General features: G+C 48.2%; 1 protein-coding gene across 2 annotated transcripts in view; it reads left to right on the top strand.

Annotated features, from left to right (window-relative positions):
• LOC147901464 (ARM repeat superfamily protein) overlaps positions 1-13,958 on the top strand; it is a 109,111-nt gene that overhangs the window by 42,762 nt on the left and 52,391 nt on the right. For both annotated transcript variants that reach the window (XR_015541032.1, XM_087375220.1), the window contains exons 7-13: positions 11,647-11,973; positions 12,693-12,772; positions 12,915-12,966; positions 13,080-13,233; positions 13,351-13,438; positions 13,600-13,702; positions 13,785-13,872. Coding sequence is in view for 1 of the 2 variants with exons in the window: in XM_087375220.1 (XP_087231346.1) it covers positions 11,647-11,973; positions 12,693-12,772; positions 12,915-12,966; positions 13,080-13,233; positions 13,351-13,438; positions 13,600-13,702; positions 13,785-13,872 (892 nt within the window). In the remaining variant the exon portion in view is untranslated. The remainder of the gene's footprint in view (positions 1-11,646; positions 11,974-12,692; positions 12,773-12,914; positions 12,967-13,079; positions 13,234-13,350; positions 13,439-13,599; positions 13,703-13,784; positions 13,873-13,958) is intronic.

Raw genomic sequence — 13,958 nt, 5'->3', positions numbered from 1 at the left:
CTTCCTTGGCAGAGGCAGTCAGTGCAGACGGGGTGCCTCATGTTAGGGTCATTGTCTTTGACCCTAACATCTCCGATGGCCACATTATGCTTTAGCGTCCAGACGGCTCTCTCTTTCGACAGAGAGTCGAGATTTCAGGTAGACAGGACCAGTGCAGGATTTGCAGGACCCTTGGGCACTTTGCTAGAGACTGCCCAAGGAAGAGAAAAAGACCCAAGAGGTCTTCTGGTGCAGCTCCTTCACGTACTACCACGACTGCACCTCCCCAGCACCCTGTACCACGCACTCCAGGACCACCAAGAGCAACAGGGCGCCCTGCTTCGCGCACCCCAGGACCACCAGGGGCAGCAGGGCGCCCAATGCCTGCAGCACAGCCAGTACCACGATGGAGAGCTATCAGAGCAGCTCCCTTACCTGAGGAGGAGACTTTTGATCCTGTTCAGACAGACGCCTTCCAGACTCCAGAGGTGGATGTTGCTGCAACCCCACACACTACAGTTCCACATCAGGAGAGGCCTTTAGATCCACCAGCCCCAGTCACTTTGGTCTCTGACCCCTTGGTTTTTGACCACGAGGGGACTACAGGTACTTCTTCCCCGCAGACTGTTACCACCACAGTCAAGACAACCGAGAAAGTGCAGGCGCAGATGAGGGCTCTTGATTCCTCTTCACCCCAGCCACAGGCCTCCTCAACTCCCAGCTCCAGCTCTGCTGATAGAGGCCTGGCAGGTCCTTCTCCTCCATCTTCCACGAGTGCAGGTCTTCTTCGCACTCCTCGGCCAAACTTGCTTATCAGGAATTCTTTTTTTACACTGGCAGATTCGACGACTTTCATGGATGATGAGGAGTTTGTGCCCTCCACCTTAGGGGTCTCGGTCATTGGGATTCCTTCTGACAGGGCCTCCCTTTCAGCAGGTGTGGGGATCCTTTCACCTGTTGAGTTTCTTGCCCTCAGCAGGAGTGTTTCGGCCCAGGGGAAGCTGGTCTCCTCTACTAGGTCGGGTAAGCCTTTCCATCTATCCTGTCGATAAGGATAGTCAGTTGGAACATACAAGGCCTAGGCGGAGTTCCACACCGTCGCCGTAGGCAGCTGATTCGGAACCAGCTTCATCCAGGTGTCACTGGAGGTGCTATTGATATCCTTTTTATCTAGGAACACAAGCTGGATGCCAGTGATTGCTTCAAGTCTGGCAAACTGCCTTTAGGACATACCTTCTGGTCGCCTGCTATGGGCACAAGGGGAGGTACTTGCATTTCAGTATCTCTTTCTATTCTCCCCTTGGTTGCTGGTCATGGTATTATCTCCCCTTCTAGAGCTCAATGGATCATTATTTTGATTGGAGGGCGTAAGATTGGTCTTCTCAATCTTTATGCTCCCAACAGCAGAGGGGAGCGGATCTCCTTTTGGAAGGAGTTCCTCTCTTGGGCCCCCATTGCAGATTCTTGGATCATTGGTAGCGACTTCAACATGGTTGAGTTGCCTTCAGACAAAAAGGGAGGCAGACAGGGTGGAATTCATTCTTTGGAGAGGGCAGCCTGGGATGCCTTTCTCTTTCAGTTCAGTGGCAGAGACACTTGGTTGGATGATGCCTTTAATATCATGCCACAGTCACTCCTGTACTCTTGGTCGAACAGGAGAATATACAATTCATGCGCGGATTGACAGATTTTATGTAGACGATTGGGCACTTGACAGAGGAGGATCTGTATGCATTTCTACTGGGGTTTCCACCTCAGATCATTTTCGAGTGGTGTTGCAGATTCTTGAGCCTCATCGGAGAGGATGCTCTGCCAGTGTCAGGATTCCGGATGCTTTTTATGCAGAGGAGAGCCTCACGGAGGATATTTTACAGATTTGGGTTTCTCACATACAGGGTGGAGCTGTCCATCCATCTCAGGTAGCTGCAGCCTTATCCGGAATTAGTGACTATTATCATTCAGTCACTGATTCTAGGAGACGTGAGATTCTTAGATGTGAGATTGGTATACGCCAGCAGTTAGCGTCCCTTTAGAGGGAAGAGCAGAAGAGGCCCACAGATGCTTGGATTCAGGAGCGCCTTGCTGCAGCAAGGGCTCATTTGCAGACATTGTTGGATCAGAGAGCAGAGTATGCCTTTCATGCACGGGAATCCTTTTGGATTCAGATGGGTGGTAGGGTCAACAAACACTTTTTCTCTACTCATGGGCCTAGACATAGTAGAGATAGTGTTTCGCAGCTTGTTGACTTAGACGGGGTGTTACAGTCAGATCCTGATGCTGTCATGCTTGTAGCTTCAGATTTTTTTGCATCCCTTCTTACTGCAGATCCAAGCACACATGCCATTGATGATGCCAGAGAGGTTATTTGGCAATGTATCCCTGTATAGGTGAAGGATGAGATGTATGTTTCTTTGGATGCACCTTTCACCAATGTAGAATTCAAGACTGCATTACTTGCCCTTCACAAGGGCAAGTGCCCAGGTTCAGATGGACTTACCCCCTCCTTTTTTATTACTTTTTGGGAGCAGATTGGTGATCACATTACATCAGCCCTGCAGGGCGTGTGGGACTCTGGTGAGATGCCCGACTCACTCATAGATGGTCTCATTCATCTCATCCCAAAGGGGGGTAATAGGAATCTTGTGTCTCAATGGAGACCCATCACTCTTTTGGGCACTTTTTACAAGATTCTGGCGAAAGCCATCAATCTGCGGCTACAGGTTTTTCTTCCAGATTTGATTCATGACACGCAGACAGGGTTTGTGCATGGCATAAGTATTTTTGATAATATTTTCTCATTTTGGGAGGCCTCAGAATGGGCAATGCAGAGCCGCCAGAGATTGGCCATTCTACTCTTGGACTTTGAGAAAGCTTACGACAGAGTAGACTCGGATTTCTTAGAGGGTACTCTATCTCGCTTTGGTTTTTCAGATGCATGGATTAGAGGAGTATCCTCTCTCTACAGATCAGCCCATAGCCAGTTGCTCATTGGGGGGGTAAGAGGGGACAGGTTTCAGATTTTCAGATCCGTCCGCCAGGGATGTCCTCTTGCCCCGTTTCTTTTTCTGTTTGTGGCGGAAGCTATGAGTATCTACATTAGATCAAGCTGATATTTATGGGCTGAGGCTTCCTATCCGCCGGGAAGAAGAGCTCCTGGATAGTGAGTTGGCAGATGACACGGCTGTTTTTTTGGATGCCTCCCCCAGGACACTCACTTCCTTCTGGACAGCCTTGGATTTGTTTTGCACGGCTGCAGGTGCACACATTAATTGGCATAAATCCAGTGGTTTTTGGATTTGCGAGGATGACACCCCGGATTGGGGTAATGATATTGGCTTCACTTGGGTACAGAGGGGCTTCTCTGTCAGATATTTGGGCTGTCAGGTTGGGGTGGGCATCTCTCCCTCACAACAGTTTGCTCCGGTGTTGGAAAGCGTCAGAAGAAAGCTCCTTCTTTGGAGCTCAACCAAACTTGACTTGGCCTCCAGGGTGGTGGTGGTTAACCAGGTTCTTCTAGCCACAGCATGGTTTGTATGATCTTGTTGGTGCCACTCTAGGGATTGTATCACTCAGCTTAAGAGGCCTGTACGAAACTTTTTATGGAGTGGTCTAGATGGCACAACTGATGTTACAGCCAGGGTGGCTTGGGAGACCTTGATTCTTCCTACAAGAGAAGGGGGTTTGAATATCATCGACCCAGATCTACAGTGCAGAGCTTTACTCTGCAAGTTCGTTGTGAGAGGGCTTATGCCAGGACAAGAGCCTTGGAAGGATTTTTTTATCAGATGCATACAGTCTCGCACACCCACTTCAGGAGAGGATTGGACACACAGTACTAGATGGGTTTTCACCACAGCCCACCTCAGGTCTCCCTCTTCCCCTCTTATGGTTGCTATCCTGAAAGCATGGGCCAGCTTCAGGAGTACTCTTCGCAGGATTCCCCCATCCACCCGTGAAGAGATTGAAAGGCAGCCTATCATGTGGAATGACAGGATTTTGGATGAGCTTGGCAGACCACTTGGAGCTTCTCCTTACATGCAGTGGCCAAGATGGGAGAGGGGCCCTGCATCTACAGTGGGAGCATGGAAAGCCTTCAAGAAGCTTCCTGCAGACCAACAGGCCCAGATGGTTCTTAATCTCAAAGGGAGTACAGGGAGAGTCTAGCAGATTGATGCAGCCTTGCCCTTGGATTGGGTGGACACAGATGACATGCCTATTACTTGCTCCACCTGGATGGGGGCATTTTCCAGATTGGGAGTTCCTTTATAGGTGATTGCTTTTCTTGACCCACATGAGGATGCCTTAGTATTTGATGTTTCTTCGGGGGGCAGGCTGTCCAGATCCACAGACGATATCTTGTTGGAGGTACCGTTTCAGCCAGTCAGGATAGTGGGCTTCATGGAGCATGGCTCTCTTTCACAGTGGTACTTGCTCCTCGCCCTTGGCTCATGGAGGCTGTAGCTCTATGGAGGTGTCCCAATTAAGTTTTTGCAGTGGGACCCTGGGGAATGGGAATGGATAGATGAAGGGCACCGAGAGAAGGGCATCCCCTTCTTTCGTTACACGGTCAATAATGCTAGGAAATTCCAGCTCAGCTCTAAGGGTTGGAAGCCTACCAGAGCTCCTCATTGGGAGAACTTTCAGATTTCTGCTGACTTGCAGAGAATTTTTTGGCAGAGGCTCTGGAAATCCCACCGGAATAGAAAAATCACTGTCTTCTTTTGGCTTTTTATTCATGGTGGGATAACAGTGAACCATTGGAGGTCCAAGTTCGGAGTTGACCCTTCTTGCCCTCGCTGCCTTTCTGCTTTGGAGACAATACAGCACTGCCTATGGGATTGCAGACACGCGAGAATCATATGGAAGGGGATTGCAAGACTTTTCAGCACTTTTGTTCGCCTACCTTTCTATATGACCTAGGGATCAGTGGCTTGGCTTACTCTTTCAGGGCCCAAGGTATTTTTTGAGAGACTTGACTCCTCTTGGGCTCTTCACATCCGATGACACCTTGTGGAGTCGTGCTCTTTAGAGGATGTTCCGGCCACTCTTTTCAAGGCTGCTCACTCCTCGATCGACTCTCCATGGGAGATCCTAGCTAGCATTGCAGCATGGCACATTTGGAGAGCCAGGTGCACTGAGGCTTTGGAGGGTTCTCAGGTTCACCCTTCTCAGATCTTGGCCAGTACTTGGACAGATAGGATACACACTCTGATGGCCATTTGGGCGACCATGCAAGGATCATCTCGAGCAGCCTCCTCCAGGAGAGTTACTTTTCTCAGAGATTGGACAGACTCTCCCTTCTTTGCTGAGACTTCTACAGGGTTGAGATGGCATTTTCAGCCTCAGCCTTGGTTTCTTTCTACCTCATTACTCTGAGGTGTTTTTATTACATGCTTAGCATGGTGTATTTCCGCACAGAGCTTGCTCTAGCGGGTTTCTTTCTTACTTAATAGAAGTCTCTTTTTTGGGAAAAAAAAAAAAATCAGCAATGCCACAGTATACCACAGCTCCTCCTCATCTCCCAGCTCATATCTCAAACTTAGTTGAGATGAGCACCTCCCCGGAAATCCCCTCTTCACCCTCCATAAGAGACTTGAGATCCTCATTGATGCAAGAGGAAAAGAGAACTTGCTCTTCCAATGCATATATGATTTATTTTAAATGTTGAGAAGTACCTTGATGTACAACATGGAGTATTTTATGTAGGACTAGCTGTATTTTCTCAGAGCAAGTTGCAAGGAAGAGCAAGTATTTTATGCTCCCCTCTGCTGTTGGGAGCATAAAGATTGAGAAGACCAATCTTACGCCCTCCAATCAAAATAATGATCCATTGAGCTCTAGAAGGGGAGATAATACCATGACCAGCAACCAAGGGGAGAATAGAAAGAGATACCGAAATGCAAGTACCTCCCCTTGTGCCCATAGCAGGCGACCAGAAGGTATGTCCTAAAGGCAGTTTGCCAGACTTAGAGCAATCACTGGCATCCAGCTTGTGTTCCTAGATAAAAAGGATATCAATAGCACCTCCAGTGACGCCTGGATGAAGCTGGTTCCGAATCAGCTGCCTACGGCGACGGTGTGGAACTCCGCCTAGGCCTTGTATGTTCCAGCTGACTATCCTTATCAACAGGAGGATGCTAGATGGAAAGGCTTACCCGACCTAGTAGAGGAGACCAGCTTCCCCTGGGCCGAAACACTCCTGCTGAGGGCAAGAAACTCAACAGGTGAAAGGATCCCCACACCTGCTGAAAGGGAGGCCCTGTCAGAAGGAATCCCAATGACCGAGACCCCTAAGGTGGAGGGCACAAACTCCTCATCATCCATGAAAGTCGTCGAATCTGCCAGTGTAAAAAAAGAATTCCTGATAAGCAAGTTTGGCCGAGGAGTGCGAAGAAGACCTGCACTCGTGGAAGATGGAGGAGAAGGACCTGCCAGGCCTCTATCAGCAGAGCTGGAGCTGGGAGTTGAGGAGGCCTGTGGCTGGGGTGAAGAGGAATCAGGAGCCCTCATCTGCGCCTGCACTTTCTCGGTTGTCCTGACTGTGGTAGTAACAGTCTGTGGGGAAGAAGTACCTGTAGTCCCCTCCTGGTCAGAAACCAAGGGGTCAGAGACCAAAGTGACTGGGGCTGGTGGATCTAAAGGCCTCTCCTGATGTGGAACTGTAGTGTGTGGGGTTGCAGCAACATCCACCTCTGGAGTCTGGAAGGCGTCTGTCTGAACAGGATCAAAAGTCTCCTCCTCAGGTAAGGGAGCTGCTCTGATAGCTCTCCATCGTGGTACTGGGTGTGCTGCAGGCATTGGGCGCCCTGCTGCCCCTGGTGGTCCTGGGGTGCGTGAAGCAGGGCGCCCTGTTGCTCTTGGTGGTCCTGGAGTGCGTGGTACAGGGTGCTGGGGAGGTGCAGTCGTGGTAGTACGTGAAGGAGCTGCACCAGAAGACCTCTTGGGTCTTTTTCTCTTCCTTGGGCAGTCTCTAGCAAAGTGCCCAAGGGTCCTGCAAATCCTGCACTAGTCCTGTCTACCTGAAATCTCGACTCTCTGTCGAAAGAGAGAGCCGTCTGGACGCTGAAGCATAATGTGGCCATCGGAGATGTTAGGGTCAAAGACAATGACCCTAACATGAGGCACCCCGTCTGCACTGACTGCCTCTGCCAAGGAAGAAGGCATGCCAGGAAGGGAGGGGATCTCCGTGACCACTCCGAATGTGGCTCCGATAGTGGCAAGCAGTCGATGGTAGACCTGAGGAAGACCAGGAAACCTAATGAACAGTGATGTGACCTGCCTGTCCTCCTCGATTGGATCGAAGCCCAAGGTGTAGGGCAAAAGAAAGATCCTCCTCGAACCCAAAGCTAGGGGATTAGCTTTGAGAACAAGGGCTGTGGACCCGTGGGAGTCGAAAACCACTTGGAAGAATCCACGTCCCAAAAGTCGAATATCCCTGAGGTGAGGAGCGAGGTCTCCTGGTAACGCTGCCAGCATCCAGTCTCTAGCTTGTGATCTGGAAGGGTGTGACCCAAAGATGCGGGCGAAAAGTGATGTGGAGCCCTCTAATTCCACATCTTTCTTGAGCTGTTGCAGCTCGTCTTCTGAAAAAATGACGGTTCTCGCGGCCGGTGGAGGTGGACGGAGATTGGCTGAATGGGGATCCATTCGCCAATCGATGTGAAAAGGTCGATTCCAACACTGAAAAATCTCCGTCCGTGAAACTACTACCCAGGACGCCCTGAACGCAGGCGCAGGAAGAAGGAGAAAGAGAGGGTAGGAGAGAGGGGAAGGGAAGGGAAAGAGAGGGGCAGGAAGAAGGAGAAAGAGAGGGGAGACGGAGGTAGGCTGAGGGGGAGGCGTGGGGAGCTGAGATAGGGAGGAAGGGGGCGGGGAGGGAGAGGGAGGAGGGTTTTTTTTTTTAAATAACTCGTTTTTTTTTTTTTTTTCGGGGGGGGGGGGGGGTCACCTTGGGGGGGAGAGCAGCAGGGGGGGGGAGAGCGTGGGGGAGGGAGGGGGGCAGGGGAGGAGAAGGGGGCGGGGGGGCTGGCGGGGGAGAGGGAGGGCGGAGGAGAAGGGGGCAGCGGGGAGGGGGAGAGCAGCAGGGGGGAGAGGGAGGGCGAGGGGGGGGGCGGGGGAGGAGAAGGGGGCGGGGGGGCTGGCGGGGGAGAGGGAGGGCGGAGGAGAAGGGGGCAGCAGGGAGGGGGGCAGTGGGGGAGGGGAGAGGAGAGGGGGGCAGCGGGGAGGGGGGCAGCCGGGGGGGGCTGGCGAGGGAGAGGGATGACGGGGGAGGGGACGGGGGAGGAGAAGGGGGGCGGGGGGGCTGACGGGTGGGGGACAGGATGGGCGGGGAGGGAGAGGTAGGGGGTAGCGGGGGGGGAGAGGGAGGGTGGAGAGGAGGAAGGGGAGAGGGAGGGTGAGGGAGGAGGGAGAGGGGGCTGGCGAGAGGGGAGGGAGAGGAGGAGCAGCGAGGGGGGGAGAGGGGGGGGCAGCGAGGGAGAGGGAGAGGGGGCTGGCTGAGAGAGGGAGAGGGGAGGGCAGTAGCTCACGGTGAGGAGCAGCAGCTCAGACGCAAGATGAATGACTCGATTTTGGATGACCATGCATTGCTGATTTTGGCCTCACGTGGCTCATGAGTTACCTCATGCACTCTCCTTGTCTTGCTATGTTGGGTTATCACAGGTCTTATGGATTTCCTCTTGAGGGTGAGTATGTTATCAAAGTGTTTTTCTGCTATGATGGCCGTCCTAGTCTCTAGTTTGTATCTGTCTGCTTGTCTATTAGAATTGAGAAGAGTGCAGTCCTTGCCATGTGGTGAAAAGGAGATACACATAGAAACCTGCTGGCTAAGGTGGGACTTGTGCATCTACCAAGCAATGGTGGATGTCTATTCACCTTAGCACAAAGAGTGAAGGGAGTTCATTGGAACTTGTTGCCTACTGTTGCAGGAGCTAATGAAAACATGCCAGATGACACCCCTACTGTGGGCATCAAATAATGATGTTTGGCAGACCTAGAAGTCCACCTCTCCCTTGTTTCATTGCTAGAAGCTTCATTCCAACTGAAAGGAAACTTGTATTTATTTTAAATTCAAGCAATACTTTTTGAATATGATTTTTTTTGTATGGGTCTATGAGTCTAGATGCAGCTGAAAGAAGCTTGCATTTATTTTAAATTCAAGCAATGTTGTATGGATCTATGAGTCTAGATGCAGCTGGCAGATGAGCTTGACCTGCAAGCGTGGAGGCAGCCTGATCTTGTTGGCCATGAAGGAGGTTTGGTGTGCATGCGCAGAGGAAGATTCCGAGTCTCTATGCATGAAATTGGGAGGAACCCACAATCTAATGATAGTGGAGGGATCCCAGAGGGAGGGATGGAAAGTTGTCCCCTGGAAACGTGATGCAGTGGACAGTGCCATTAGATATTTGCTCACAGAAAATGATATCCTTGTTGGTCGATGTAATATTGACCCTAGTATTGTGAACCGTATAACCACTTTATCCACGGCTAAGGAAAAGGCATGGGCACATAAGCGGATGAAGAATCAGGAAGCTGGGTCCGAAGGAGTCACCTCGTTCATGAGAGCCCAGATCCCACCACAGATGATTGCCTATGTTGTGAAGCTGGTGAATAAGCATCAAATGAGAATATCAAGGGATATTAAACACGGCTTTCAATTCAATGTAAACGTCACTTCAAAATCTGAAAGGTTATAGCATATAGGAGTGTTTCATATGAGGAGTTTTTACTTGATGAATCAAGCTGGGATAAGTCCCAAGTATTCTTCATCGATGAGGTTTCTTCCAATGATATTCATCTCGATAGACTAGGGGGCATTCTTAGGACTATTCATATCATCTCCCCCCCTTTCGGTAGTTCCTTTCTCCTGTTTGCGAGGGAGACAATTGTTACCTAGAGCAAAGAGTGCATGCTCTGCAATGCATGGGCCACCTATTGCTTTGTGGACATGTCAATCCCAACTTGGCATCCAAGATAACATGTCGTCCCACCTCCAAGAATCTCTTCAAACGAAGGGTCGTCCCCCCAATGAGAGAGTCTTCTGTATCTGTGAAGAAACCCACCAAGTGTTCCACTTGACCGGCTAAAAAAGACAAGCAATAGATTTTTAACATGAGTCTCACCCTCTTTGGGATGCAATAGACTTTCAACATGAGTTTCACTCTCTCTAGGATGCACGTATGTATTCCAGCATGGATGGCCAGATGAGTTCTTCCTTAAACTCATTTTCCTCCTCTGCTGCTCCTTCCTTTGAGACTTTGAAGTCTCTTTTTAAAAACTTAAGGTCACTGCTTCTCTTTTGAGTCAGCCAAAGCTCCAGTAAGTTGGTAGCCCTAGCGACTTCATGAATCATTTTGCATTTCAGTTGAAGAAGTAGACCTTGAGCCTCTCAGCTGGTCTTGCTACTGCATAAGACTGAATCCAGACTTTGACATGGTTTGGTTGATCAGACAGAAGCTTGGAAGGACTAATTTTTTGCAAGAATACAACACACTTAGAACTTGAAAGCACCCTCTTTGACAACTTAACTATCCAAACTGATCTCCTCAAGCGAGAAGTGTCATGATTGCTGAAATGTTTCATGGGGCTGGCTAGACAATCGCGTAAGGTTTACTGCTGGCCATTGATTGCATATGCAATGGCATGCCTGAATGCTGACTTGCATGCATTGACATTGGACAATACAATTATGTGAGAAACACATGCAGTCTTGTGATCCATTCTCGGAAAATTATCTAGAAGTCTTGTTCATTGGTCAATCCGTTGCATTGCTGTCTGCTCCACATCCTCCTGCTGTGCAGAATATTGAGTGGTGGCAATATAATGACTGGTTAGATAAGTATTTTCAATTTCTCTGTGAGAGGGGCTTTCTCTCATGGACACATCCATTTCTTGTTGACAATGATCCATGTTTGTGTTGTTAAGGTATAACACTAGGCCTGCCTCAACCTGTGCCTGACAGGCTCTCTTGGACACATCCCACACTCTCTCTCTGAGAGGGGCTTTCTCTCTTGGACACGTCCCTTTCCTGTTGACAATAATCAATGCTTGTGTTTTGAACGTATGACGCTTGGACTTCCTCAACCTGTGCCTGACAGGTTCACCTGTCAGAGTTTTACACTGTGCCTATTTTCCGCCAGTCCTCTGCACTAGGTCAGCATCTGTTTGCATGACAAAGTCTCTGCATTCTTATAACTGCTGATAATTTTTTTGCTTGCCTGGCCAGTGTGTCCTTGTCACTGTTGATACAGTCTTATCATCATTTAAGCCTGGCCATTGCTACTGGTGTGCCAAACCTATAGACTGAATTCAGCACACATGCTAGCATTTGTTTGAATTGATGATGATGAATCTCTTCTTTTGACAAATATAGTACTTTAAGCTTCCTTTCAAGGGTTATACCCCTTTACAGAAAGAGCTAGAAGACTTGACTTCTTTTAGAAAACGTCTATGGGATTTGAATATATGGCTAGATGAGCAGAAAATGTTGGACTGAGCTTATTACTTGTGTATACTCTGGTGGTCGTACCTTCTTTGATCATGTTTACATAGAACAAGCTGGATTGTATTCTTAGGAATCAGGTAGTGGTATTACAGCCTCCTTTTCTTAAAAATAATGTATGAAGTATTGATTTGAACTTGAACTTCAATTTGGGCTATATGGGGCAGGTTGCGAGATTGGTGACAGCATTACGGCAATTTTTCGCTTATGGTTTAAAGAGCAGTCATCATCCAGTTTATGACTCACCAAGGGCGGATGACAGAATGGCTGACGCAAATGGAAAAGCAGTCTCCACCAAGACTGTGTACAGGCCTCCTCATCTACGCAGATCATTAAACAAGAATATAAGTCATGGACTGCAGAGCGTTGAGTCTGGAGAAGGAGTGAAAACCTTCTCGTCTGATTCGGAACAGAGCGATAGTGATGGATTTGTTGGAGATGGAGACCGATTTAAGAGTTCCAAGACGAGAGCTTCTGCTATTCTCTGTATCCAAGTAATAATCCTTCCACCATCTTTATAACCCCCTTTGTCTTTAAATAAATGTATGTTTGGCATTTCGTGTTTTGATCACAGTGGTCATTATCATCTTAAAGAAATATACAGATCTTAAACATTATACGCTAAGTAGAAAAGGAAATTAAATATACGTTAAGGGCTTGTATGGCCATGTACATAGGCAGTGTTTCGTACAAACGCCGCCAAGTTAATTGTACTCCTAGTTAAATCCAGGCATGTGAACTATTTTGTCTGTCAGACCACCGTTGATAACAACTGTCTGAATTAAGGACGAAGGTTGATAGAAACGTCGATAATGTGTATGGTGCTCTTATATTCTCTTTTGTTAAGGAAATCTAAGAAATGCCAACGCGGCTCATTGTAAGAGGATAGAGTTTGCAGGTCTAGATGCGCCATAAGTGTGCATATAGGAGGGTCACGTGATTGTCTTGCTGCTTTGTTAACATGCTTGTCAGTTGCATGTCATTAAACTAAGGTGGATATAAACATTTCTTTTTGCTTAGGCAAAGCGTGATTGTGTGCGTGTGTGGGTATGGGGATGAGAAATGGTGGAGGGTGGCCTGTGTGTCTGGGGGTGTCATTGTGGGTGGGTGTGATTATATATGCATAACATCTCAAGCAACCATTTAAGTAATAGGATGGACAATAATCAGTCTCACTTATTTATTTTTGGGTGGGGTGATGTGTCCTTTGAAGGCTCTAGCTCGTGCAGATCCTAAAGCTCTTCATGCACATTGGATTCTCCTGCTCCCAACTCATGATGTTTTGAATTTGAGGTGTGACATGGTATCCTTCAGTGCAAATGTCTTATGTAAAAAATCATTTATGAAGCTGAACAGTGATCATTATTTCAAATTTGTAATAAGCTTAGATGGTTTCCTCATACAGCCCCTCTGGATTCTGGTGTTGTGGTTTCAGGCGTTCACAGGCAACCTTGCTGAAAACAGCACTGTTTGATCCCATCTTGAAGGTCGGCATATGCGTTCCTTCATTGTAGATGCTCCATTTTTCTCGCACTTGACAATTATATTATCCAGTTGCTTGCAATAAGCTGTGGTGTCAAGGGTATGACTTTATGTTCAGGTCCGCATGGCTGCAATTTCCACAATATCTTTGATGCTAGAGGGACCCTCGCGGGCATTCATGCAAGTGGCAGAATATAGAGAGTCAGCAAAGTTAGGGTCTTTCATGACATTGTCCTGCTCATTGGGTCAAATTTTGTTGCAGCTTCAGAGAGGTTTGTTATAATGTGAGGCTTTTTTAACACGGAAGAGCTGAATCAAAATTGCATTCTGAAGGGAGCTGTTGGTTTGGTCTGACATAGGAATAAAGATGTTTAACCTCTGGATGGCAGGCCTTACATACTTAGTTCTAAATGAGCCTAACATTGGGCTTCTTGTGGCAAGCTTGAAGGCACTTTCTCTATTTGTAGCAGCTGCACCGTACGAATCTGTTTTCCTTTAGCGTATATAATTTTCTACATTGTAGTACAACAGAGCATGTATAATTCAGCAGGTTATGATTGGACTCTAATGTGCAAGTGCCAAGAAATAAGTTGAGTTCTTAATTTGAGATTAAACATTGAGGAATTATCATTGTGTAGATTCTCCCGCCTTCCTGATGAGCTTCTCCCCAATACTATTCAAGCTGTTCAGAAGAGGATTAAAAGCCTGCTTCCTTCTTCAAGTGACCAGATAAACGCAGTGGTTGGTGCTGATTCTGAAGCAGTATGGATTTTTGTCAAGTTGTACTGCAATCCATTTCCCTGATGGTTTGTTGTCTTTGCAGTGCATGGCACTGGGTTGTTTGGGATGTGCCTTGAATACTACTCCTCCATCGCCGCATGTAGGAATGATACTTTCAGAGGATATTGCAGGTCAGCCTTTGGTCTTGAATTGCTGTTGCTAAGGTGTAGCTACGTGGATGAAAGTCAGATACTTCAATCGTCATTATTTTAAGTGC

This window comes from Dipteris shenzhenensis, chromosome 5 (genome assembly GCF_047967505.1).
Source record: "Dipteris shenzhenensis isolate YYH24624 ecotype China chromosome 5, Dip_SZ_1.0, whole genome shotgun sequence".
Classification (NCBI taxonomy): Eukaryota; Viridiplantae; Streptophyta; class Polypodiopsida; order Gleicheniales; family Dipteridaceae; genus Dipteris; species Dipteris shenzhenensis.
Note: the sequence above shows the minus strand (reverse complement) of the source record. Positions and strands in the feature narration are given on the sequence as shown.